Below are 26,372 nucleotides of genomic sequence, written 5' to 3' on the forward strand. Positions count from 1 at the left end.
CCTGGGAATCCTGAGGACCTTCCTGGATCTCGGGACTGACTTAAAAGTGATGCACTCAATCTGGTGTTCCACTGCTGATGGAACCGAAGCGCCAGGGAGAGGAAATACAGCCAGCTCCGAGAGGATGTCCATACGAGTTCACTTGGGGTTGACTGGTCCCACCAACCCAAGGAGATTAGTCCTTGCAGGGCTTCTGTAGTCGCGGTGAATTCGGTGCTTCAGCACAGCAGCAGGGCTACATGGCAAACCAACGGTCCAGGAGTTGCAGCAGGTGTCTCTTCCAAGATCTTTGTCTGATTACTTTGTCCAGTGGTCGCCTCTGCCTTCCAAGCCAAAAAGCCTCGCCTTTTATGCAGGTTTCTCCCATTCATTCCAGCCTAGCTGTCAATCACACAGCAGGGTGGCTGTCCTCCAAGGACAGCCAGCCAATTACCTTTGTGTGCATTCCTGTAACCAAGGGGATTGAGCATAGGGAGTTTCGGGTACCTCCCTCACTTCCTGCCCCCGTCAGACATACTGGAGCCAGAGGCAGGCCTCACTTGTGAATCCTGCCAAAGGCAAAATGAACAAAGAGACCAAACCTGGTTTGGCACGCAGAGTAAATCTCAAGAAGGACCTTTCCAGTAAGAAATGGTAAAAAATGACCAGGGGCATTTTGACAAAATTGGTACCCATGGGTGCTTTGCTGCAAACGCAACCCGCTGTAAAAACAGTAGTAAAGTAAACCACTGCCACCAGCCAATAATTGAAGAAAGGTAACTGTTGGGGAGAATTCTCAGAAATTTGCTAATTCCCTCCACCTTAGATCCCCCAGCAACTTTGCTGGATTTTGAGGACTTGATTTTTTTAAACTGGAGTATGACCCTTTTTCATATTGTCATGTATTTAAATTTTTTTTTTTTTTTTTAGTTGTGGAGTCTGACAAACTCCATATGCATCATCTTTTACATTTTGAAACACAGCACCTTCAGTGCAGTGACACAGGGAAGTCTTTCAGATTTCCTAAATGTTTAACTACCTTCTCTGGGATGAACTACTGTTTCCCAGAGAGTAAAGTGAAATTGACTTTACTTACATTGTAACTTTCTCGACCCAGCACACACTATCTTACAGTACAGTGCTGGAGGGGTTACTTAGTATCACCTTTGTCTAGCTTCTCATGTAACATTGATACCCTTTTTCTCACTGAATGGCTGGTGGCAGTGGTTTCCTTTGAACTACCATGGTGTGCCTTTACCGCGGGCTGCTTTAGCAGCTACAGTGAAGCAACCACGGGAGCCATCTTTGTTAAAATGGCCCCCGGTCTTCTTTTTTTTTCGCCATTACTTTGTGGAAAGGTCCTTCTTGAGATTTGCTCTGCGTGCCAAAGCAGGTTTGGTCTTTGTTCATTTTGCCTTTGGCAGGATTCACAATTGAAGTCCACCTCTGGCTCCAGAGTGTCTGGGGTAGGCAAGACGTGAGGGAGGTGCTGAAACTCCCTGTGATTAGTCTGCTAGGAGACCCAAATGCACTCTTGTGATTGGCTGTCTGGCTGTCCGACAAGGACAGCCACCATGCTTGGTGACTGACAGCTAGGCTGGAATGAATGGGAGAGCTGAATAAAAGGGGAGTCTTTTGGCTTGGAAGGCAGTCAATCACTGGACGAAGGAACCAAAGAACTTTAAGAGGACGCCTGCTGCAACTCTTGGACCGTTGGTTTGCCCGGTGAAGCCCTGCTGCAGTGCTGAAATGCCAAGTTTGCATCTACGGAGAAGACCCTGCAAGGAAAACTTCTACCTGTGAGTTGGTGGGACCAATCAACTCCAAAGTAAGCCACCTGGACATCCATCTCGGAGCTGGTTGAATTTCCAGAGTTGCTGCTGGAAACTGTATAGCCAGAGAGAGGAACACCAGATTGTGTGCGTTACTTTTAAGCTGGCCTAGAGCTTTTGGAAGATCCTCCGGAATCCCAAGAAGCTGGAATGACAGAGCCTGAGCCCCATCTACAGAGTGCGGGACCCCAGAAGAAAAGGAAAGTCCATCTCAACAGCCAGGAACCGTGGTGGTGCTATTTGCGGTACTCGAGCAGCTGAAACAATGAACAGCCACTGAAAGTGAAGGTTGCCGGTTGCGAGTTTTGACCGCCCAGTGCATTGCAGGAGTCCCCCGACGTCCTGCACGACTGAGGCCCAGGAACAGCAAGATCTGCAGAGCTGCACAGGAATAGAGGTAATCAGCTGCATCTTTTTCTTCATTTCTAAGGTACTGTAAAAAGTCTGAGAGAACTTACCTATTACTGTAGAGTGCTTGCAACTTCTACAACTCACAAGCCTAATCAGCTTGTGGCCCTACATTTGATTCTTTTCATCAAAGATGCCTAAGAACATGTGCGAAGACTTTTCCATTTACTCTTCTTGGAGGATCCAAAAGTATTTGCCTGCTTAAGAATATTTGGTCTCTTGTTGTTCTAATAATCTTTGCCTTTTACCAACTTCTAAAAGTATTCTAGATGCCAACAGTAAGATATTAATGTCCCCAGCTCCCTAGTTATTGAAGTCACCTGTGGGTGGGTGGGTGGGTGGTGGCTGTGCCATCCCAAAAGGGTCTTTACTAATTTAGAAATTAAGAGTACAGTATTGAAGTGTATTTGTGTGTTACTATTATATTGCTCCCTTCTGAAGAAGGCCTATTCTAACTAACTGATAAATTAATAATTGTTTATGCAAGAAACCTTGAGTGTAAGAGTTTATTTGAATACCTGTAACTGTAAATCTCTATGTAACTCCACTACAGCTCACATGCTGTTCTACAGAGACAACCTGTTTGGGAAGGCCGTCGATGAATCCTTCCAGGCCATCAAGACTGACACGGAGACGGCCCGTAACGACAGCCGTACCTTCGTTCCTCAGGAGGGAAGTCCATCAGCTCTTTGAAGGGGTTTAGCGGGGGCTCGTCCTCTTGCCACCAAGCCCTCCCACCCCCACGCCTCGACCCAGAAAGCCAACGGGGGTTGCTCCATGGCCTTCGGAGGTGGCCGTCTTCAAGGACCACAAGGCGGCGCTTTGACCTCCAAGCAAGATTGAACCGGCCAGGACTTCGGGGGCCCTACCCATGCACTCCAGTGGAAGGCCGGCTGGCGAATTTCATCGTGTGGGAGACCATCTTCACCAATCGATGGGTGCTGGATGCTCTCGCCCATGGACACACCTTAGAATTTAGTGTCCATGTATACCAGCGGTGGCCTGGCAGGAACAGACCCTTCGGCTGTTGCTGGAGGTCCGGGCCATGTTGAGAAATGGGGTGATGGGCTGTCCCGTGGCGACTCTAGGGCTCCGGAGTTAAGACCGGGGGCTGGAGTCCCATTCTCAACCTACGACTCAACAATTACATAAAATCCCTGAAGTTCAGGATGGTCATGCTGCAGCACGTGCTAGGCCAGCTGGAGCAGGAAGACTTTCTGTCGTGGTTAGATCTAGAGGATGCGTACTTCACGTAAAACATTGCAATTTCCTGTGATTTGTTGTCCAGGGGAAGCATTACCAGTTCAAGGCTCTTCCCTTGGGATTGAAGTTGGGGCCAAGAGTCTTCATCAAGTTCCTGGCTCCGGTGGCGGCCCATCTGCTACTACAGAGGATTCACGTGTAACCTGAACGACTGGCTCATCCGGGCAAAGTCAAAGGACATGGCCGTTGATCAAATGGTGAGGACCGCCCAGCTGCTGATGGACATGGGGTTCAGTGAATTATGCAAAGTCCTGCTTGACTCCATCGTAGGACGCTCTGTTCCTGGGATCAAAGCTCAACACGGTGGCCTGCCTAACTGCTCCATCGGAGGAGAGAATAGCGGCCATTTTGGGCAACGTGCGACGGCTGTTGGCACTGAAGATCGCCCTCTAAGGTGAAGGGAATTAGCACATTTATGAGAATTCTCCCTAACACTTGCCACCAGCTGGCCGCACTTTTTACTTTTATTTATTCTTATTTCTTTTCTTCTACTGTCTATACGATGTACTGCACTGTCTCCCCCACACACACTTTCCCCTTTCCCTTCCCTTGCACTTTCGCGATCTCAATTACACCTGGCCTAGTAAGATCGTTGTCTTCCCTCGATTTCTCCTCCCTTGCCTTGTTGCGCTTTGAAACACTTGTGTATAGGCGCATTATAAATGCCACATCATAAATGAACCCCTTCCCCAGAACATCCACCTACACTTGCTCCCACTCTGTTGCCAAGCTCCTCCCAGTGGAGACAACCGACTATAGTAAAATGACCAGTTCTTAAAGTCTGCGGAGCACTTTAAAATAGATACCAGGAAGCTCTGGTCGATGAAGTCTTTGTGGAGGACATCCAAGAGGGTGGCGGGGGGAGAGGGGGCATAGGGGGGTAATCTGCCGCAGTTTATTCCCCTGCTTCAATCGGTCCAGAGGCGTTTTTAGCCCTCACTGCGTACCCCAAATCTGACGCTGGCAGTTGACCCACACATCGAAAAGATGTTTAGACCAACCCCTTCAGACCACTTATACATTAGGGGGCAGCTAAAGCCTGACTCGTAGTCTGCACCATAAGAAAGAGCGGGAACCCATCTAGCCTCTACCAAAGCCCCTCCTGACAAGGAGAGTAGAAAGATCTACACCATGGGCAGGAAAGTAGCTTCCTCAGGGGCGGCTTTAAAAAAAGAATAGCTAATATTCCTACGCAATTAGCCAGCTGTAATTGCCACAAGTGGGACGAGATCCCACACCAAAGACTCTGTTCCAGAGCCCGTAAAAGCACAGCTCTCGCACACTGTCGCTGAAGGGAGTAGCAAGCTGTATCCTTGGATAACCTAGATGCAGCAGACAATGCAGAGCAAATTGTGGCATAGTACACACTAATTAAAAGCCACGCGTGGCTCCATCAATAGGGTTTCAAATCGGAAACCCAGCCTACCCTTTTAAACATGCCCATTGAGCCCAACGCTTTATTTGGCAATGCAGTTGAGGGTGCACTTAAAAGCGCAAATATGGAATATGATGCCCTCAAATCCCTGTGACAGCTCACTAACAAACCCTTTAGGCAGAGCGGATGCTCAAACACATGTCTGTTTAGAGAACATAACTACCAGCAGTCCTCTTAACTACAACCAGGGTGGGCAATGTTTGTCCTGGGGTTCTTCACATGGCCAGTCCTCCCAAAAGGGTTTTCAAAGAGGCCAAATAAGGTCTAAATGTAGGGGCAGAAGAAATGACTACACGCTACAGGATCCCTTGCATGCCTCTCCAGTAGGAGGTTGTATTTCACACTTTAACCACTAAAGGTAGGGGGGGATCATGTCGGACAAGTGGATACTTTCCACCATGGCAGCGGGTGTGCATTGCATAGAGCTAATTCAAACACCAGCCAACCACCTGCCAAGACATAGACTTCAAAGGAAGAACGCATCCTGTTGGAAGAAGTCAAAGCACTGCTACTCAAAGACGCCATATAAATCGTCCCGGCAAACCAGTTAAACAAGGGTATTTATTCAATGTACTTCCTTGTGCTGAAAAAGACCCAACAATGAACCCTATCCTAGACCTGCAAACACTTATGTCCAGCCACAAAAATTCTGCATGACCCTACTACAGTAAGTAATACCACTGCTAAAACTGTGGGGGGTGGGGGCTACATGGCAACCTTAGATATGAAAGATGCATACTTTCATAATCCAATGTTTCCAGCCAACAGATTCTTGCGCTTCAAAATAGCAAACCATCACTACCAATTAAAGATGCTATCCATTGGTATAGCCTCGGCTCCAAGGGTATTTACCAAGGTACTAGCGGTAGTGGCAGCGTATCTATGCAGAGAATCAATCCCAGTGTACCCTTTTCTTGGGTACTGGCTGGTAATGGGGGAATCGCGCCCCCCCCTATGAAATGAAAGAGTGCAAAACCTACTGCTGCACATAACTCTGTATCTAGCTGGTTGCCAAATAACCATACGCAAAGCAATGTGCTTGCTCGGGATGATAGCTTCATGCATTTACCTGGTCCTGCACGAACGGTTGCGCGTGTGCCCAATGCAAGCATGGTTAGCAAAACAGTGGTCTCAAGCAAGCGGTCAGCGGGACGATCTAGTGGTTGTTTCGCGAACCCTAGTTCATGCGTTACGCTGGTGGACAAAGGAAAGCCCGTTAAAGGGAAAAACTTTTCACAACTCTACAATGCAAGCAGTGGTCACAAAAGACTCATCACTCGTCGGTTGAGGGGTCCATTATCTTCACCACATAGCGCATGGCCTGTGGAAACAGATCACAGCCCAATATCACATAGACATTTTGAAACAGCTAGCAGTGTTCAAGGCCCTACAAGGTTTCCAAGTGCACTTGTCGGGTCAGACAGTCCAAGTCCTCACAGACCGCACCACTGCCTTGCTTTACATAAATGAGCAGGGGGGGGGGGGGCACACTCTCTGTCCAGGATAGCTTAATTTGGAAGTGGGCACTCAAGCGAGGCATGTTCCAGGGAACCCCCATTCTCTGGCAGACTCATTAAGCAGAGACCCCCTGCCCGAAGAGCACGAGTGCTAACTCGACAGACCTTTTGCACAATAGCTTCTCCCTCTGTGACTATCCCGCTTTAGACTTGTTCACCCCAAGCCAAAACAAAGAATGACCAGACTTTGCATCCAGGTTTCCCCAACACTGATCCAAGGGAAACGCCCTGTGGATGATCTGGTCAGGATGATTTGCCTACGCTTTTTCCCCAAACATTGCTACTGAGCTGGTTGATGAACAAAGTGCACCTGGAACAAGTGACACTAATCCTAGTTGCTCCTATGTGGGCAAGACCAACTTGATTTCCCGCATCTGCGTCTACTGGCGATGTGCGAACCAATCACTCCCATACCCCCTACAACATGCTTGCACAGCACGGGGGGTGGGGGGAGGAAGACAACATTCCACCCACACCCTCAGTCTATGAACTTGGCAGTTTGGCTCCTGAAGTCACGAGTTTGGCCATTTAAAACTTCCTCAAAGGTGTATGGAAATCCTCAAGGAGGCACGCAAACCAAACACCAGTAAATGGAATTGATTTGTAATATGGTGCCAGTCAAAAAATGTAAACCCAAACGAATGTAGTCCTTCACACATTCTTCATTACATGCTCCACTTACTAGACTCTGGTCTAGAATTTAACTTGATCAAAGTTCACCTAGCGGCTCTATCCGCGTACACCACTTCTCAAACCAAGGTGTCTAATCCCGGTCATTAAGGCATTCATGGAGGGAGTAAAAAGTCTTAACCCCCTCCCTTTCAAACCCGCTTCCAGGGTTGGATCTAAATGTGATAATCGCAAAGCTCCTAGGTTTCCCCCGCATCCTCCTTTGAGCGTATGCACAAATCCATCCTTGATCACCTTACATAAAAAAAATGCTTTTCTGGTGGCCTACAGTCGGTGAACTACGAACTTCGTCAGTGCAAAACCCTCTGTTATCCACAAGGACACGTTTGTACTAAGAACACACCATATCAAATTCCATGTCAACCAGTCCATTGAACTACCAGCTTCCTTTGAAAACCCTTTAAGGTCAGGTGAGAAAACTCCATACACTATATGTAAGGAGGGTGGTTCTTTAATATGTAAATAAAACACAACTGCTGCGAGGAGAGATCAACTGTTTGTCTGCATGGCTGACACCTGGCAGGGAAGGTGATCCTTTTTCAAAGTAAGCCATCTCCAGATGGATAGTGAAATGCATACAACTCTGCTACTCTCTAACAAACAAGACTCTGCCTTTCACACCAAGAGCTCACTCTACCAGGGGTACAGGAGCTGCGCTGACACGTATTGCAAGCGTCCCGCTGGAAGTCATTTGCAAAGCAGTAGCATGGAGCTCAATATACGTTTACTCGGCACTACTGCATTGACGCACATTCTAAAGCAGATTCACAGGTGGGACAAGCGATGCTAAAACATTGATTTTGCCATTGTACCTGCTCACAACTCTCCACCTTCTCCAGACGCTGCTCGCCATTCTATGCATACCATGTGATCTAAGCAGATCCATAAGCCTCAGAAGGGATACATTACTCACCGTTATTGTATTTCTGCTGCTTAGATTCACATGCGCCCACCCTTCCTCCCCTGGGGAGTAGAAGGTGCATAGATGTTTTCTGGCTTTATCTACTCTTATCTGCTTTATTACATCTGTAATCGCTACTTCATGCTACCTCAGAAACAAAACCATCTGAGGGACCTCCACACATGAATGACCATGGGTACAGTGGATATCACACTAGGGATAGTATTACTCTCGACGTCCCTTTTTGAGTTACAAAATGTAATGCTCAGTGGCTATCTCTAGATGTCGGCCTATACATAGCATGTGAATCTAAGCAGATACAAGCATCAAAAATACGATTACAGGGAGTAATGTATCCCATTTTATGTACCTTTCAGAATGGCAAAACACATTCAAGGTAAGAACTTTTGTAACTGCTCACTCGTAGTGCCATTTACCAACAAACTGTTTCACAGGTAAGTAAACTTTTAAACACTTATCTTTTCTAGGCAAAAGGCCCAAACCTTAGAAGTCGTTCCCTTTTTCTTGGAGCATGAGTGTTCTCAGTGGTTGAAAGGGGGGGGGGGTCGTCACTAGAACGCTAGTGTCCAACAGTAAGTTAAGGGTAGGCATAGATGTGGGAAAAGTGGGAGTTCCTGTGGAAGTCTCTACAAACCAGTATTTCACTTTAGAAATAGTTAAGGTTCCAGGGACTTCTGAGAAGACAACCTAGGAGGATCCCAGCAGTGGGCCAGGGCGAACTGGAGGAGAAACTTCCCAATCACAGGAAACACCCCAAAAGCTATACAGAAATCACATAGGCTTAAGGAAAGTAAATACCCCAGACAACACAGTACTTTCGCACAGAAGAAGGGTTTGCAGCAGTAGGACTTCAGGATCTTCAGTCAGAAACATGGTCGATTAATTCTTTGTCATTAAGACTGAAGACAGGACACTGGAAGCGATTTTGCAGCAAGGATCAACTGGGAAGGCTCCAAGCAAGAGTTTCTTCGTGGCTAGATGTGACTGTGTGGTTTTGGCACCATTTTCAGGTAGGAGAAGACTGTTCGACGGTTGGATTCTTGTCACTTGCAAGGTCCAGCACGCAACGTGGACTTTTCATACTCCATGAATGTCGCTGGAGGACCTGCAGGATGCCACCAAAGTTTTGGCGCAATTCGGATGACTGTGCACCGTGTAATGGCTGGAGGACCCAGGGTAGTGTTGCAAGGTTGCAGCATGCCAAGACATGGCTCAGAATGCAGGTCTCCTTGAGTAGTGAATCTCGCCAGGCTCTGGGTCTTTGTCCTTTTTTCGGGATCCCCATGTTGCTTGGAAGGAAGGGTAACTGCAAAGTCCGGTTACACAGCAGGCTCTCTGGTCGCTGGAAATCATCTCAGCCGTGGTTTCTTAATCTTCCTCTTCGCGTTTAGGTCCAGTGGTTGACTAGTTCTTCAGCTACCATAAGCAGACTTTTAAGCAAGAACCTAGCCAATCAAACATTTGTGCAACATTCAAACCTGTGGGGCTGGCAGTCTTCCTTTAGGACAGCCAACCTCCCAGTTAGATCTGGATTCTCGCAGGCAGGCTGGAAGACAAAGGACTGCAGAGGTTTGGACTCCTCCCTCGCTTCCTGCCATCACACTTGAGCCTGTCTGGGCTTGACCGAGGTCTCCCGCCGAAGAAAACTTTGACGCAAAGGACTTTCCGGCCTTGGAGGGCAGTGAAAAGACCAAGGAAGAACAATGATAGCTAAACTGTCCAAAATAAGACAGGGGTGGGGGCATTATGGTAAAATGAGCACCCATGGGTGCCTTTACCAGTGCTGTGAAAAGAGCCTGTGGTAAAGGCGCACCAAATTAGAAGGGTTCACTGCCACCAGGCATTTAAGGTAAGCTTGTCCCTGTAACAAAAATGTTACGCGGAATGAGAAAGTGGATACATTGCATCTCCCCAGCACTCCAAATAAGGTGGGGTGTGCTGGTCTCACCTAAATTAAAGTTTAGAAAGGATAACATTTCCTGTCTATCCTTGGGAACTGTAGTTTACACAAGGTATGCCAGAGAAGATTAAAAAGGGGAACCCAAAGGGCAGCCCAGCAACAATAGGATGTATATGCCAAAAGTTGCTGAGTATACTTATCAAAGACACTATGAAGAGTCTTAAAAATTACACCCATCAAGAGTAAAAGGCTCTCTGTGTGGAAAAAAGGTTCCCACTCATTGAGTGAGATATAGGGAAAAATAATGATCTTTTGGGATTTGAACAGTTTGTTCCCCCCCCCCGCACTGCCTTTAATGTATGCTGGGACACCCCCGTAGCCCATAATACCGAATTGGGGGAGCAGGGACACCCCAGCTCCCTTGTTCAGTATAATGGGCTTCGATCTAATCTTCTATACCAAATGCACACTAAACGTGCATTCAGCATTTTAGATACAATCTTTTCGTCCATTTCCATCGACCATTGGACCAAAGAAAATCTCTTCCAACAGGGACTCGGCACAAAAGGTACCCAACCTCGTGGAGCCTTGACCTGGCCACAGAAAATGCAAGATCCCACTGAAATGTGACATTCGGACCTTGTGTTTATTATTTATAAAAAAAAAGTTTTCCTTTTCTCGTTGAGGAAAAATATCAGTTTGCACCCCGCAAAGCCAAGACGCCGCCAGCTCCCTACCTGCTCTCCCCACCCCACACAGCTTAGTAACCAAGTTATCAGGACTTCATGCTTGCATTGTCTGGTGCCTGGCATCTTTTTGTTTTGGTTCGTCCCGGCTATGTCCTCAACCCTAGGATAAAATGTAAACCTAAAAGGCTATCTGAACATTCAAAGTCCCAGAGGAATATGGAAACATGGGTGCTGCGAGCCCCCACTCTGCAAAATTTACAAAAAGTACTCCATGAAGTAAGTTACTTTATTTCACAATTATTTTAGGTTTGGGGTTAGGGAGCCCGGGCCATAAAATTCTTTGCAAGATTTCATGCAGATCTGTGCAAGTGATTAGCAGTAGAATTTTGGACATTCACAATGCTAGTAGGTTTCACTGTAGCTATAGGGCAAGAACTGCACCCTATCTTTTGTTTAACATATGTTTATTTGGTACAGCTGAAGAAAATAATCATCTGTTTTCTATTCCAGTGTGATTATGTCAATGTTCCAACTACTGTTTTCACTCCTATTGAATATGGTTGTTGTGGATTATCCGAGGAGCGAGCAATTGAGCAGTTTGGACAGGACAATATAGAGGTGAGAAGCGCATTTTTCCAACTGATGCAATACCTTTTTTGTTGTGGTGCTTCAGGCGGTCATGCCAGTCTGACATGATCGCATTTCTCCAGTTAAGCTTGTTGTATACTTCAAAATGTCACTTTTAGTTTTGGCTGTTGGGTGATGCTTAAGTGCTACATAGACTAAAACTATTGGTGGCATTGGAGTATAAATGGGAGATGGACAGAATTTTAGGATAAAATGGTTTGTAGTTGTTTAGAATTTGTGCCCACCCTATGACCACTCATGACCACTCATGGCCATGCTAATCCTTCCATTATGACCCACTATCCACCCCTCCCTGCCCACAATGCACAAACCTGGTATCGTTCAGATAGCGGCTTTTGAGGGTTTCTAATGTTTTTCCAAGTCCTCTTCTGAGAGTAAATCGCTTAATTGCAACTGAAAATAAGCTACTGGTGTGATAAAATGTGCCATAAAATTCTTAAAATATTTCTTCAGCCACTTACAAGCAGTATACCATCACATCTGTTCCTTGTACGGAGTGCTGTTAAAAAAATAAAATAAAAACAGCATTGGCGAAACTGACAGTTTTGGCTTGCCTATAGCCTTTTTCCATGTACTGCCATTATGTGCTAACTCTCAATGTTATGGCCAGGTGATTAAGGTGCTGCCTGGCAAATGTCTAACCTATGGCAAAATAAGAGTTAATTAAGCTCTACGTCTGTCAATTGCTCTGGGCCACCTTCTAGATATTTTGTTCTTTAGACTGCCAAGCCATTACAGAAGGAGACGGACCATATGCAAGTCAGACCTGGTCCCACCCCAAAGGGGCAATCGAACCTGAATAGATTGGTCAGATCCCTTCTGTATGAGAGAACAAACAACCCCAGACATGTTTCGGTATCAGTGGTGTCATCCCATTCACAAAAGGCAGAGCTTAGTTCTTGTTCAATAACATTCATTCAAATAACCAAATGGATACGTTTCCCAAATCCATGTTCTCCAGAAGTCGGCCTTTTGGTACTGAACTAGGCATATTTAAAAAACCACCATTTAGTTTTTCTTTTTTCTGATCATTAAAGAAACCATAAAAGGGCATGCCATGCCTGGAAGTGATGTATATCAAAACATTGTCTTGTGCACCTGAAGAATTCCATTGTGTCCACTGGCTCTTGGGAAGGCCTCCTTTTTGCAGGGCATTGTGGGGGAAGTTTTCCACTTGAGGTAAGACTAAATAAAACTATACCAATGGAATATAGGTCTCCATCTCTTAGCATCAGTCTGTACTACTCATGGAACCTTGGTAGTGGCAGAGCAGTCAGGCATATAAGAGGAAGATGTGAGCTGTAGTTAATTGCACTGAACCCAGTGAGAAAAGCGGTTCAAAGAAACACTTATATTTATTACACAAGATGCTTTAAAATACTTGGCTCATTAACCCAAAACACATAAGCATATGAAGTTTTAGGGGAGACTTATAGAAAGACCACTGCTTAGTTTGTAGTTGCGTGCAGTTACAATTGTTACAGCTTTTGACATTAATTACAGTTCTACTGTATTATTGGTAATGACACAATAATACGTTAATTGTTTTTAGTTTCCAAAACCACATAAGATAGTCTTTTCGCAACCCTAGCTAAAGGGCAGTTCGGAGAGGGCTCAGTCTTACCAAGCAGAAGACCACCAAAGGCTCCTGTGGATAATTTTAGCCTATTGGTAGTTATACTAGAAGAATAACACAAGTGGAGACCCTTATAAAGGGGGCACAAACGGCACCTTTGGTCCTAGGTAAGAGTGGACACCCTAGACTCCTCTACATGCACTCCAACATCCTCGAGCTACTTTCTGGATCAAAGTAAGCAATACCTTTTAGCCCCACGGTACCTTTGGTTTGAAGAAATGTTTGTGGCTGGATTCTCCTCTGTGGCAGCGCTGGTGCCGACCTCTGGTAACGAAAGGCAGGATAATGGACATGATCTCTCGGCAGCAGTCTCGAGGGAGGACCTCTGGCACAGATTTCATCAGCATCTCTGGTCCGTCTGCGGTCTTGGCGCCTTTTCTGCAGCACTAACAAAGGGCATAATTCACCCAGTCAATCTTCTTCGAGTCCTGCACTCTAGTGAGGGAATTTGGATGAGTCGGATTGTGTCTCTGAAGTTTCACCTGGAGCACAGCAAAGACTTGGACGGATTCGGCCCTGGCAAGACGATGCACTACGATTGGGTTTGGGTCTCCTGGTATTCGCGGTTTGCAGCACCTTGGGAGATGGCTCCGATTGTAGTTAATCTCAGGCGTGGTTGGTGCCACCAGCCAAAGTGAAGGAGTCGTTCTCTTGTTGCATAGAAAAGGGGTCAGGACAGCAGTGGTTGCTTCACCATGTTGCAAAGGATCTGCAGGCGTCTCTGGTCAATTTCTTCAGCTGTTACTTCAGTTTTCAGTGGTCGACTTGCCTTTTAACCTTGGGAACCTCACTTTTTATTCAATTTCAGCACACACTGCAATCTCTCTCAGCAGTTTACAGAAAGGGGTGGGTGGCTGTCCAATCGAGACAGTCAGATCCACAGTGGGAGCTGGTTCCGTTAAGGCAGACCAAGGCCATAGGAGGTAAACGCTCCCCCCCCACTTCCTGCCTGCCCACACACTGACAAAACACTTACACAGACCTTCCACCATCCAGAATGGTTGAACATATATGGGAGTATTTTCAGTTTCTGTGCTAATTCCCTTTAACCCGAGAGACCCCCTAGCAGTTTTGCTGGACTCTGGACTTGTTTGATTTTAATCTCCTGAATGAGTGGAACTTTTTACTACTCACTCATTCTTTTTCTCTGATTGGGATTTTTATTTTTACTGTTTTATGTAGTCTGGAAAACTCTGTATGTTTAATACGGGCATCTGCTTTTTGCACCCTATGAGCAGTGTCACTGAAAAGGTCCTTGGACTTCTCTTTATGTTTAAATACATTCTGTTGTGAAAACTACAGTTCCCAAGAATAGGAAGATACTTAACTTTTCATCTGTGGGTTTAGTAAACACCACCTCATGTTGTGTGCTGTGGTTTACATTGCAACTCATTCATGCACTCCTCATGTAACTTTTAGTTACTGACTTAAATGGCTGGTGGCAGGGGTCACTTTTTACTACCTTTTACGCATGTTACTAGCCGGCTAATTTCTCAGCTACAGTGCAGCACCCATGAATGGTACCTGTCTATTTCGCTATTGCTCGTTGTCTAGTTCCTACTGGCCTTTTCGTCTGTCCTTTAGAGTAGATTTGAGCCCTTTGTGAGTTTTGCCTTTGGCAGGCTTCAGCCCTGGAACCACTCAGGCTCCAGTGTCTTGAGAAGGCAGGAAGTCTGGGAGGAGCCTGAAACCTCACTGTCCTTTGTCTGTAGGTATGTTTGGCTGAAACCAGTTGTAACTGGGCTGATGACTGTTCTGGAGGACATCCACACAAGGTGACTGACGTGTGTGTGTGCGTGCGTGTGTGTTTCAGCCTAAAAGGTGAGGATTTTGGGCCCACAGGCAGTAGACCACTGGAACAAGGATTCTGAAGCATAAGATGAGCACAGATGCCAGCAGCACCTTCCAGGACCACAGAAGCACCGGTGAAGCCTTGCAGCTGTGCTGGTCTGTTGTTACATAGACAGGGAAGATCCACTAAAGACGACTTCCTCCCTTAGGCTGGTGGGACCAAATAGCCTCCAGACCTTCTTCATTGTGGGCCATCCCCCAAATTGCTGCAACTTTCCTGGGCTGCAGAATCCCAATACCCTGGGTACCTGGACCATTATAGTGTGTATCATCCTCCAAAGATCGAATCCGACAAACTTTACTTTGCAGGGATCCATGTCGACCTTCAGAGGCAGGAATCCTTCACCAAAACTCCCCTCACCTGAGTTCAGGACCGAGTAATCGAAGAGGATCCAACCACCGATATTCGTTTCTTCTTGGTGTTAAGAAAGACGCCAAAACCACAAAGAGCCACTGCAGTGAGCTGAATCCTTTGCTGCCGGCCCCTTCTCTCCAGTGCTGCTGCAGAAGCCTGGCCTAGGACCCCCCCGCCCCCCCTCACACAACTCTCCTTTCGCCACCACGACCAAGGAGCAGGAATCGGGGTCTGCAAAGGTGCACCTAGAAGGAAGCCAGCTCTAATTTCTTCTTCCCTTTTTGAAGGTACTGTGGGACTTGTTTTTATAATTGGCTTGTGCCATTTTCGGTGCTCCCTGGCTTGGGAAGTGTTGTTTTCTTCAATTGAGAGTTCACCTCAACTCCTCTGTGCAGGCCTTGCAGCTTGTGCACCATCAGGTAGGCTCGCCTTGAACTCCTGTTTTTCTTCTGGAACCACTGGCTGGTTAACTGTTGTGGAGAATTGTCATTTCTGTGCCAATTCCCTTTATCCTTGGAGACCCCCAACACTTTTGCTGTGCTCTGAGCTTTTTATTTTTCTCTCCTGAGTGGGACCTTTTTCTCCCTCACTCGTGTGTTTTCCTGACCATGATTTTCTATGTTCTCTACTGTTTTATGGAGTCTGGTAAACTCCATATCTTATGGAATTTATAACTAACCTAAACACAAGTGCTTTAAGGCTCGACGAGGCAAGAGGGGGAACAGAGGGAAGACCAAGATAACTATCCTACTAGGCCAGGTGACATTGCTTTTGCATTGATACACAGCACCTTTTTGTGCAATGCCACTGAGGTCCCTTGGACTTCTCTTAATGTTTACATTTTCTTGAGTGAACTACTGTTCCCAAGAAGTAAGATGACCCCTGTCTGACCTTTTCTTTATGGGTTCAGCACACACCACCTATGTGGAGTGCTGGGGGGGGGTTACATAGTAACTCCTTTAACCCATTACCCATGTAACATTTTGTTACGTTAACTGACTAGAATGGGTGGTAGCAGTGGTTTCTTTTTTTACTACCTAGTGGCATGTATAGCTATAGGCTGATACCTCGGCTGCAGTGCTGCACCCAAGGGTGACCATTTTCTCAAATTGGCCCCTGTCGTCTTTCTCCATTTCTTGTTAGTTTCTTCTGGGCTTTTACTCTGTTTGCATCAGGTTCAAGTCCTCTGTGTGATTTGCCTTTGGTGGGCTTCAGCCCTTAAGCCTGCACAGGCTCCAGTGTGTCTGGAAAGGCAGGAAGTGGGGGAGGGTTCCAAACGTCTAGGTGTGCCTGAGTGAAGCTAGTTCCAATTGCAGACCTGTGTGATTGACAGCCTAGGGCTGTGAATGAATGGGAACTTGGATAAAAAGCAGGGTTTTGGGCACTAAGAGGAGTCGACCACTGGAGGCCAACGTCTGAAGCAGAAGACTAGCGAAGATGCCAGCAGCACCCTAATGGACCTCAAAAGTGCCCGAACAAGCCCTGCAGCTGTGCTGCCCAGTTTTATGAATCAACAGGGAAGGCCCGGAAAAGGCGATTTCCTCACTTGGGCTGGTGGGACCAACTAGCCCCGAGACACATTCTTGTCGCAACCCCGACCTGCTGTGACTTTCCAAGGCTGCAGAAGCCCAATACCCGGGGTACCTCGACCACTTGTGAGTGCATTGTCTTCTGAAGTCTGAATCCAACCATGTCTTCGTGGGCATTGAGAGGACCCTACAGAAGCAAGAAGGTGACTTCTCTTGAGTTGCTTTGATTTTCTCTTTTGAACACTATTTAAGAAAACCTTTCTAAGAAGAGTATCAGGACTTTGACTTTGGCTGTCCTCGCTCCCTAAAGGCCTCCTTCTGAACCTATTGGCTTTGGCAGTGCTTGTTCCCTTACAGGTTTTAAATGTTGAACACTAATGCTGGGATAATGGACTGTCTGCATCCCTTTGGGAGAATCGAATTGTTCTTATAACCCATCAGTCTGTTCTGATCTAATCCTATGTTACTCGCCACACCAAGGATCGGAAGATTGGAACCGGACCTCGAAGACAGAAGTGGTGGAATTCTCGGAGCAACCAGTCTCTACCTCAGCTACCCTGATTTCAGTGAATTAGGCTTCCTCAAGAGGGGCTTTTTTCTATGATGTATCCCTCTGCTGTGTTGATAAGACAGACTGAGGTATCAATCAAATAAAAGAGCGGGGTAGACGCACACAGCTAGACCAACAGCTGAAGAAAAAACACAAAGGGTTATACGCGGTACAGATAAGAATAGCAATTGTAGGACAAGCGCCAATTCATGAATACCTGAACAAGTTGGTTGGAGTAGCAGAGTATGTACAGAGCCTAGAAGGACAATGCAAAAGCCAATAAGGAACTAGCTTAACTGACTTAAGGACTCCCCTTGAACCCTAGAGAATGCACAACTAACCTGGAAGGCGATGGTTGAGGAGCAAAAGGGAAATCCTGTTGGAAAGGACACGACAGGAGAAAATAATAAACAGGGAAGTTAGTGAGGGAGGATACACCCGAACGGCACGAGGGACGCACTAGGTACGGGTTGGTGCAAGTAAATGGAAAGCGTCCTGAACTGCACCTGTAAGATAAGAGTATAAATCCAGCACAATGTCCAAGGTAGCGTGTGGTTTTCTTCACAGCGAGGGTAGGCAGTGTTTATCCAAGAACAATCATCACAGGAAGCAATGAGAACAGTTTGAAATGAAGGCACACTTACTGAAGGCAATTATTGCCAGGGAATGATCGCTCCGATACAGCCCTTGTGGAAGGAACCAAAAAGCTACACAGCGTAGGAAAACGACTTCTGACAGGAAGCCGCCAACAGTCCATGAAACGTTCCGAGTCGTAACAGCGTGTAGAACCAGTCAACAGGGCAATCCGTAAGTAGTCCGAGTGGAAGGCAAAGTCGCAAACCAGGGAAAAGGCATTGGAAGGTTTGAAGAAGGAAATGAGCTCCGGGGCTAAACACGTAAGGGTACGTGTAGACTACAATTAGCAGCACCGAGCCCCGAGAGGAACCGGGTTAAGAAGGCAAGGGGCGGAGCATCAGTGTACGCGTTGTGCAGAATGAGCGTTTCAGCTGACACGGCCGAGCATCGGTGTACGCGTTGTGCGGAATGAGCGTGTCAGCTGACACGGCCGATACCGATGCCGGCGTCCATACAGTCTCCATGGAAACCGGTAACGCTGCCACACCGATGTCTTTCCCCGGACTGTGTGAGCCGGTGTAAATGCTGAGGGAGACTGGCGAGAGCAGCGCTGTCGGAGCGTAACACCCTAACCTTTCCTGTGTTAAAAACGCAATATTGCCAAGGTGATCTATTTTATTTGTATTTTGCTCATACACCAGTGTTTCAGAGCGTGACGAGGCAAGGGAGGACAAAAAAATTTACTCGGACCAGTGACATTGATAACGTGTGAGGGGAAAGGGCAGGTGAAAGTGCAAGGGGGGGGTGGGAAGTGCTGAGCAAGGGATAAAACACCAAATGGTAGTGCAGCCAGCAAGTTAGCAAGTGCAAGGTTAAAGTGCAGACAATGGGTGTCTGATAAGTGCAGGTAAGGGGACCCCGCAGGGTTACAGATGGAGACCAAAAGTGCAAGGGTTGCAAAGGAGGCATTGCGGGTGTGTGGCTGGGTGGGCAGGTACCTGGGCCCGAGGGTAACCCGGTGCTGAAGCAGACTGGTCAGCAGGGGAGAGGAAAAGCGAAGGCAGAAGCAAAGAGGAAGCTTTTGAGGTGCTTCCAGAACCGAAGATGGTTTTCCAGTTTCAGAGTAGTAGGGAGGCTGTTCAGAGAGAAGCCCCAGCTGAAGAGAGATCTGCCACCAACTTGTTTCTTGGAGAAGCGATTGACCCATAGGGAGTTGGAGGAGTGTAAAGCTCGAGTAGGAAGGTATTTACGGAGGGAGAGTTAAAGGTGTTGTGGTCCCAGGCCCCAGAAAGCCTTGTGGACCATGCAAAGGGTTATGGATTTAATCCTTGCAGCCACTGGGAGCCAATGCAAAGATTTCAGGGCTGGAGCGATGCGATCTCTGGGCTTGAGGCCAATCTCGCTGTCCTGTTTTGGAAGAGTTGCAGAGGCCAGAGATTATAAGCAGGCAGATTTAGAAAAGGATGTTGATGTATTCAGTAGTCCAGCCTAGAGAGAACCAGAGCTCCATAGACGGTGATCTTCTGGGGTAAGAGGAGGAAGGAAGAATACCTCCTGAGGTGCAGTTGGTAGTTTGACTTCTTAGAGACATCAGAGATGTGGGAGAAAAGGAGTGTGGAGTTAAGATGACCCCAAGGTTCTTAGACTCACAGGTGGGACAGGAAGAGGGCCAAGAGAGGCCAGCCAGAGAGTGACAGAAAAGGAGGGTGAAGCTATATAAATGCTATACTGACATTACCCTCTGGGTACTTGAACATGTGGAATATATGAATGAATTAATCTGCTTTATTGTTCACTTTTTGAATTGAACCCTAATTTGGGATTATTCTTACAGCTAATTACTGCTTTTTTAAAGAATGCTTTAAATATCTGTGTACACATAATTTATTAAATAACCTTAAGTGCGTAAGTGTTTAATTGGATACTTGTATTTACTGATTTCTTTGTACAGCTCTACATCTCACATTGCCCCCCCCCCACCCTCCCCTCTTAAAATGAGCTTGGCTGCTCAGTCACACTACCAACTTCTGTAGTACAGGCCTATATTAAAAGGTGGGTTACTTAAAACCCAGAGACGTCTTGTGTAGTCCCACGCCAGTTGGACTGCACTTATTCTTACCTAACACTAATTACTCTGCCGGCATCTTAAGGTTGTGGTTGTACAGCCAACAGGCGATTGTGCAAAATCCACATTAACACATGGGTCTGCAGGAGGTTAATTGTACAGTTCCAACTTGATGGGCCAGAGTTCCAAAAAATTGATCTGGAATGTGGTTCATGACTGATCACTTAGATGTGCTCCCCATCCAAGTAAAGCATCAATATAAATCGAAAGTTCATGCCAGAGGAAGAAACTGATTATTACATGTTCCCACCATAACTGGTACATGCACACAGGATTAAAATCAATATCTTGTGGGCAACCAAGTTTCCACTGCCTTTAGAATCCATTGCAAAAAAACAAAACCGAGTCACCAGCTATACCAACAAACCTACTTGGCAAAGTGGGATTATCCTTTACAAGGACAGCCAAAGTCAATGGGCCCGTTCAAAGTTCTGATACACTCTTATTAGAAAAAGGTTTTAAAATGGTCAGCATTTCAGTAGAAAATAACAAGCTCAAGAGGAGCCACCTTGAAGAAGCACAAATGCGAGGCCAGTGTAGGCGAGTTGAGGTCAACTCAAGAGTTTAAAATAGTACTCCCAAGCTGATAAGCACCACAAATGGCAAAAGGTAGATGTGCCCCAAGCCCCAAAAAAGTACCTGAGAATTGAAGAATTGGTTCCAGCTGGATGCCTCCCTGTTGCAGTACAGCAGACCCTTGTTCCTGGTCCTTGGCCGTGGTGATGAAAGAGGACGTCTGGTGGGCTACTGTGGCAGCACTCTAGAGAGGGACCATGTAGCAATGTATTCTTTGATTCAGCTGCCTTTTGTAGTTTTGGTGCCTTTTTCGCAGCACCAAAGAACTAACAGCTCCAGTTGGAAGTTACTTGATACCTCGGTCCTGAACTGTGGTGAGGGGACTCTGGATGATGATGATTTCTTGCTTCAGTAGGGTCCTCTGGATGCCCACAAAGTTTTGGCCAGGTTCTCATTTCCTGGAAATATTGCACTCCATGATGGTCAGGGGTCCCCAGATATTGACAATCTGCTGCTTAGAAAGTCACATCAATTCTGGGTTTGTGCCAAAATGCAGCTTGTCTCAAGGCTAGCTGGTCCCACCTGCCCAAGGGAGGAAGTCGTTCCTTGTGGTTCTTCCCACTCAAAGCAAAAACGGGGTCAGCACAGCTGCAGGGCTTCACCAGACACTTTGAGGTCCGGGTTGGTGCTGCTGGTGTCTCTTCACATCTTCATCAGATGTTTTCCTCCAGTGGTCGACTCTGCCTCTAGTCCCAAAAACCTCCCCTTTAGCAATTTCCCATTTAATTTACAGCCCTAGGGCTGTCAAATCACCCAGCAGGGTGGCTTTCCTCCTGGACAGCTAGCTAGCTAATCTGGGTTCACTCAGGCACACCTAGAGACAAAGGACAGGGACGTTTCGGGACCCTCCCACACAGGAGTCTGGGCGGGCTTCAAGGGTGAAGCCCGCCAAAGGCAAAATGCACAAAGGACTCGAACCAGATAGAAACCGTGTAAAAGCCCAGAAAGAACTAGTGAGGTGGCGTTGTGGTCTGCAGGGTCATTCAGGTCCAAGTTCACGTCTCCTAAAAGGATCACTTTGGACATTGGTTTAAGGTAAGTAATGAGGAGATGAATGAGGTTATCTTTGAAGGTGCCTGGGGATCCTTGTGGTCTGTATACTAGATTTAGTAGTATAGAGCTAGCTTACAGAATATTCTTCAGGGCCTACTTCAAAGCCTACACGGCGTGGATCATGACAGACTAGAAGAATTCTGTCAAGACCCACTTCCTGAACCCCCCCCCCCAGCAGGCCCATGGGCCAGGAGGGCTCTCAGTGCGGGCCCCCAACAAGCTTAGGCATCCTTTGCCTAGGCCCTCTTGGGGCCAGTCCTGGCGCCTTTGGCGCCAGGCTCATACTTAATGAAGACTTGTGCTTGGGAACTACTTTATTTCAGTGCCAGTCAACATGGAGGCATCTACATAGCTTGGCTCCTGGGAACCAAGCTATGCGGTATAGTTGTTTGGGTGTGGTAGCCTAGGGACTATTTTACCTGGACTACTTTCTTGATGCTATTTACACCACACCCGACTTGGAGAACATGCTTAGTGTTACTTTGCAATCCTGCAACGTGCAGCTTAACATGATGAGCGTCATCTGCGAACCTCAGAAGAACTGCATCTGAAAAACAAAGGACATTGTTAATGGCAGCTTACCTGTGATTCCACAGCTAGCTGCCATCCGCTCCTGCAATCAGCATCCAAGGAACAGCGAGCCTCCCGGACCGTCGAATCTGCAAAAGGAAAGAAACGGGACATTAGACATTTTACAATTGTGCCGGCACCTTACCTCACGGGTCGCCCATTGACCAGCATCGCCTTGGGACTTCTTGCTCCGGGTGAGCACCGCAACCTACGGGAACAAAAGACAACAGGTTAGCAAAGGCAAGGCATCATAGCGCTGCGCATAGCGCCTACTTACCGCTTCAAAGCGCTTTCGAAGCACCATCACCTGCTGGTGAGTCCCAATTCAGCCAACGTTCCACAGCGAACCCCCGCGCACCTAAGCGGAGAGAAAAGACATGATTTATATCCATGAAAGGCATACAGTATGACAGTAATAAGGCCTACCTGAAAGACTCTAAAGGGCCTGCATCAGTGGAGTAACTGGATCGCACTCTCCCACAAAGGACAACGCGCCCCTGCCAAGAAGGCAGGATGGAGAGCATGCCAAAACCCATAACAAGGTGAGGAAATGTCCGGGAAGGGGCTGCAGGCATACGGGGTATTGGCAACTGGGGTAAGAGCTTCCCTAGTCTTGAACATTGCCCACCTGTTTTCCAGTCAGAACTTCCCTGCTGATTATACCTGGGAGCAGCTGAGAAGGGCACCAGAGTCCCCACAGCTGGGTGGCGTCCCCGTGGATACCAGGTGAGCGTAACAGATTCACTCTTTTCAAGCTTTGTACCGACTGCGGTTTGCGGAATGTTTATATGGACGATAAAAAGTCTCGGTGCATATACTGCCTGTACCCGGCACATAGGGAAGAGGATTGTGCATTTTGCCGTGACCTCTCGTCGCGCATGTTGAGGGATCGGCATAAATGGCTGGAAGAGTGGCTACAGGCCAAGGCCCTCATCCTTGGGTGATACCCAGGGTCATGCCTCTCTCGGTTCAAGGGAAGCTGAGCGGGCTTCTAAGTCCTTTAAGGGCACCCCTTCAACGGGGGTCCAACAGAAGGCCAAGCACTGCAAGTCTTTTGCCTTTGGGAGTGCCGTTGCAGCGGCCTACTCAACGGCCAGGGCACGTTCTACAGCTCCAACTACTTTGGTCACCAGTCAACGCTCTGGATCTTCATCCAAGAGGAAGTCGGACCACCCGGGCAAGGTGGTTCTGGTGGTGGCCAGAGAAGAGCAAACAGGGTGTACCCTCGACTGAAGGCCTAAGGGGACAGAGCCTCCGACCCGTCCCTGAATGAGAAGGCCAAGCAGGACAAGAGACCTGTCCTGACTGAAGGCTGTGAAGGCCCAGGTGCGCCCTGCGAAGGCTCTGCCTTCCATCGAGGTGGTGGTAGCATCCCTCTGCATGGCCGCGAGGTGCAGGCAAGCAGGGTGCCCTTTCTAAGGCAAGAGTGTCATTCCCTCCCAAGAGAGAAACTACATTCCAACTCATTCAGAAGACCCTTGGAGAAGAGAATGCCGATCATCTCCCCTATGCCGTCCCCTTTGGACGCAAAGAAAGGGGAAGAGGGACACGGAATTCCTCCAGGGCTCGGATATTTCCTGAGGAGCTCGTCTACCTACAGCCCATCCAGGAGGGTTATGACAACGAGGGCGCTGACAGACGATGAGGGCGGCGATGAAGATACCATTGAGGAAGGCAACGAGCCTCAGAACGAGGGCCTTGGTTCAGCCCCTGTGCCCCAGCTTCCTAGGGGCCCTCCACCTCAGCTGCCCCCTAGAGACCTCTCAGTGGACAATCTCTCTAATCTGCATACACTTGTCTCCGAGATGTAGAGGAGGATGCCGGTCACGCCGACGACTGCTCCTCCAGAGGCTCCAGCCGACCCGCTGCCGACGGGTGAACCATTGGCCAAGAAGAGGAAGAGGCACCCTTTGCCTCCTTGCCATCCTTCACCGCCATCTCACCCTCCCTGAGATGTGACGGAACCAGACACAGCAACGACGATGACTGGCAAAGACGAAGACGGGATAGACCTCCCGTCGCTTCTGCCCAGATCTACGCCGATGGACGAGAAAGGATCGTTCCATGCAAAGGAGGGATTCTTTTATCAACGCTGCGAGGCAGAGGGAGAACATCCTTTCAGTCCCTCTTGGATGACATTTGGGACGGGGGGGCTGTTGCTTATGAACCCTTAGTCGGCCCCGGCGAAGAGGGACCACCTGGAGAAAAAGCACATGGTGCTGGACTCTGTCTCGGCGGCGACCAAGAAGTCGTTGTCGGGCTCTACGTATTCAGCTGCGTCCATCCCTCAGGACAACGAGGGGAAGAAGTGGGATGCTGTCAAGGAGTCCCCCCCCCCCCCCCTTCTCACCTGAGTTCTATCTTTGCTGGATTTCTTGATCGATGTCTTCTTGCGTACTGCTCGAGTCTTGAATAAGGCTGCGCGAGTCTCTTCCGACTCCAGGGTGTGCAACTAGCACACGAGTCCAGGAAATCAAAGGGAGGAAGGGACTAGAATTGGGTTAGGGTGGAAGAAGCAAGGGAATAATACCACGAGCTACGGAGCACACGTCTGGTCGCTACTTTGCAATAGCATTGAGACTCGCGGGCCCGTGGCATATTTATGGAACGTACGTGTGCCGTGAAGGCTGGTGCGAGGCGTGTCACGTGATACGGCCATGTTGGGAGAAACAATGAATGCAAACCCCGCCGTGACAAGGACCAGGAAGTCAAGAAGGGGCGCGTTCTGTGGGTCTTGACAGATGCGATGGGAAGACGGGTGATCGCCTCTGCAGCGACAACCATCAAAACCGCCAATGCGCTTGCTATTGTAGCTCAATACGACTGGGAGCTATTTAAGCTTGTCCCCTTGCTGGACTTCCTTCCCAACGACAAGAGGGCAGAAGCCTTGGATATTTTGCAAGAGGGCGAGGTGGCATTGGCCCACGCCATCACAATGGCCAGACCTTCCGGACTCCGGTTTCCGCCAGATCTAATGGTGTTTGCCTTGGCCGCCGTGGATGACTCCAGGCCACGAACTTTCGTCAAGAGGTCCAGACCAGGGTGTTGGACATGCCTTTCGACAGTGACGGCCTCGTTGAGAAAGCTGTGGAAGAGTCCCTGCAGGCCATCAAGGCAGACACGAGGACGGCTCGTGCCTTGGGCACGCTACAACAGCGGCGTCTATCCTTTCGGTCCTCGGGAGTCGAGTCCTCCCGCTCTGCGAAAGGTGTTGGCGGGGGCTCTTCGTCCTCATACCACCAACCTCCCCGTTCCTTGGCCCATAGGCCGTTCCCAGGGCAGCCCGTCTACCTCCAAACAGGAATGAACCGGCCAGGACATCGGGGCTCCCACCCGTGCACCCCAGTGGGAGGCCAGCTGGTGAACTTTGTCAGCACATGGAAGACCATCTCAACCGGCCGTTGGGTGCTGGAAGCTCTCGCCCACACACACCCTGGAGTTCCACCAATGTCTGCAAATACCTCAGTTGGCCCGTCAGGAAAATCACATCCCTCAGCTGCTGCTGAAAGACCAGGCCATGTTAATAAAGGGGGCGATAGAGCTGGTTCCAAAGCGTCTTCGGGGCTCTAGAGTATACTCTAGATACTTCCTCATACTAAAGACCAGGGGCTGGAGGCCCATTCTCAATCTGCGATGACTGAACAAATACATAAAATCTCAGTTCTGAATGGTCACTCTTCAACATGTGCTCAGACGGCTGGAAGAGGGAGACTTTGTCGTCGTTGGACCTGGAGGATGCATAATTCCACATCCCTATCCACAAGGCACATCAAGTTTCTGCGCTTCATAGTTCAAGGGAAGCATTACCAAATAAAGGTCCTTCCCTGACTGGAGTCGTCACCTAGGGTCTTCAAGTGCCTGCTTGACTCCATCGCAGGATGTGCTGTTTCTGGGATCCCGACTCTGAAGTGTTGTGCCTGGCGTCACCTTCGGAGGAGAGGACAGTGGCCATTCTGGACAAGTTGCAGTGGCTGCTAGCACTGAAGATCGCAACGGTGGGGACCATCAAGTCACTACTCTGCATGAGGGCGTCGTGCATCGATCTTATCCGACACTGCAGGCTGCGGATGCACCCACTGCAGGAGTTCCTCAACGCCTGTTTGATCCAAGTGTCGGGAAGTTTCCAGGGCAAGATCGCGCTCAAGGTGGGGGGGGCGTGCATTCTCATCTGGCCGGAGGCACAGATTTCCAGACCTCACTGTACCAGGAGACTGTCACGATTAACGCCTCCCTGGAAGTATGGGGAGCTCACACCCGGAGTCCCTGGA

At 48.3% G+C, this 26,372-nt stretch overlaps 1 protein-coding gene across 1 annotated transcript in view; it reads left to right on the top strand.

Moving 5' to 3' along the window:
• Positions 1-26,372, top strand: part of TXNRD3 (thioredoxin reductase 3) — a 311,226-nt gene that overhangs the window by 210,619 nt on the left and 74,235 nt on the right. Inside the window, exon 13 of the mRNA XM_069643385.1 lies at positions 11,146-11,253. Within this exon, the coding sequence (XP_069499486.1) occupies positions 11,146-11,253 (108 nt within the window). The remainder of the gene's footprint in view (positions 1-11,145; positions 11,254-26,372) is intronic.

Source organism: Ambystoma mexicanum, chromosome 2p, assembly GCF_040938575.1.
Source record: "Ambystoma mexicanum isolate Mex_15411 chromosome 2p, UKY_AmexF1_1, whole genome shotgun sequence".
Lineage (NCBI taxonomy): Eukaryota > Metazoa > Chordata > Amphibia > Caudata > Ambystomatidae > Ambystoma > Ambystoma mexicanum.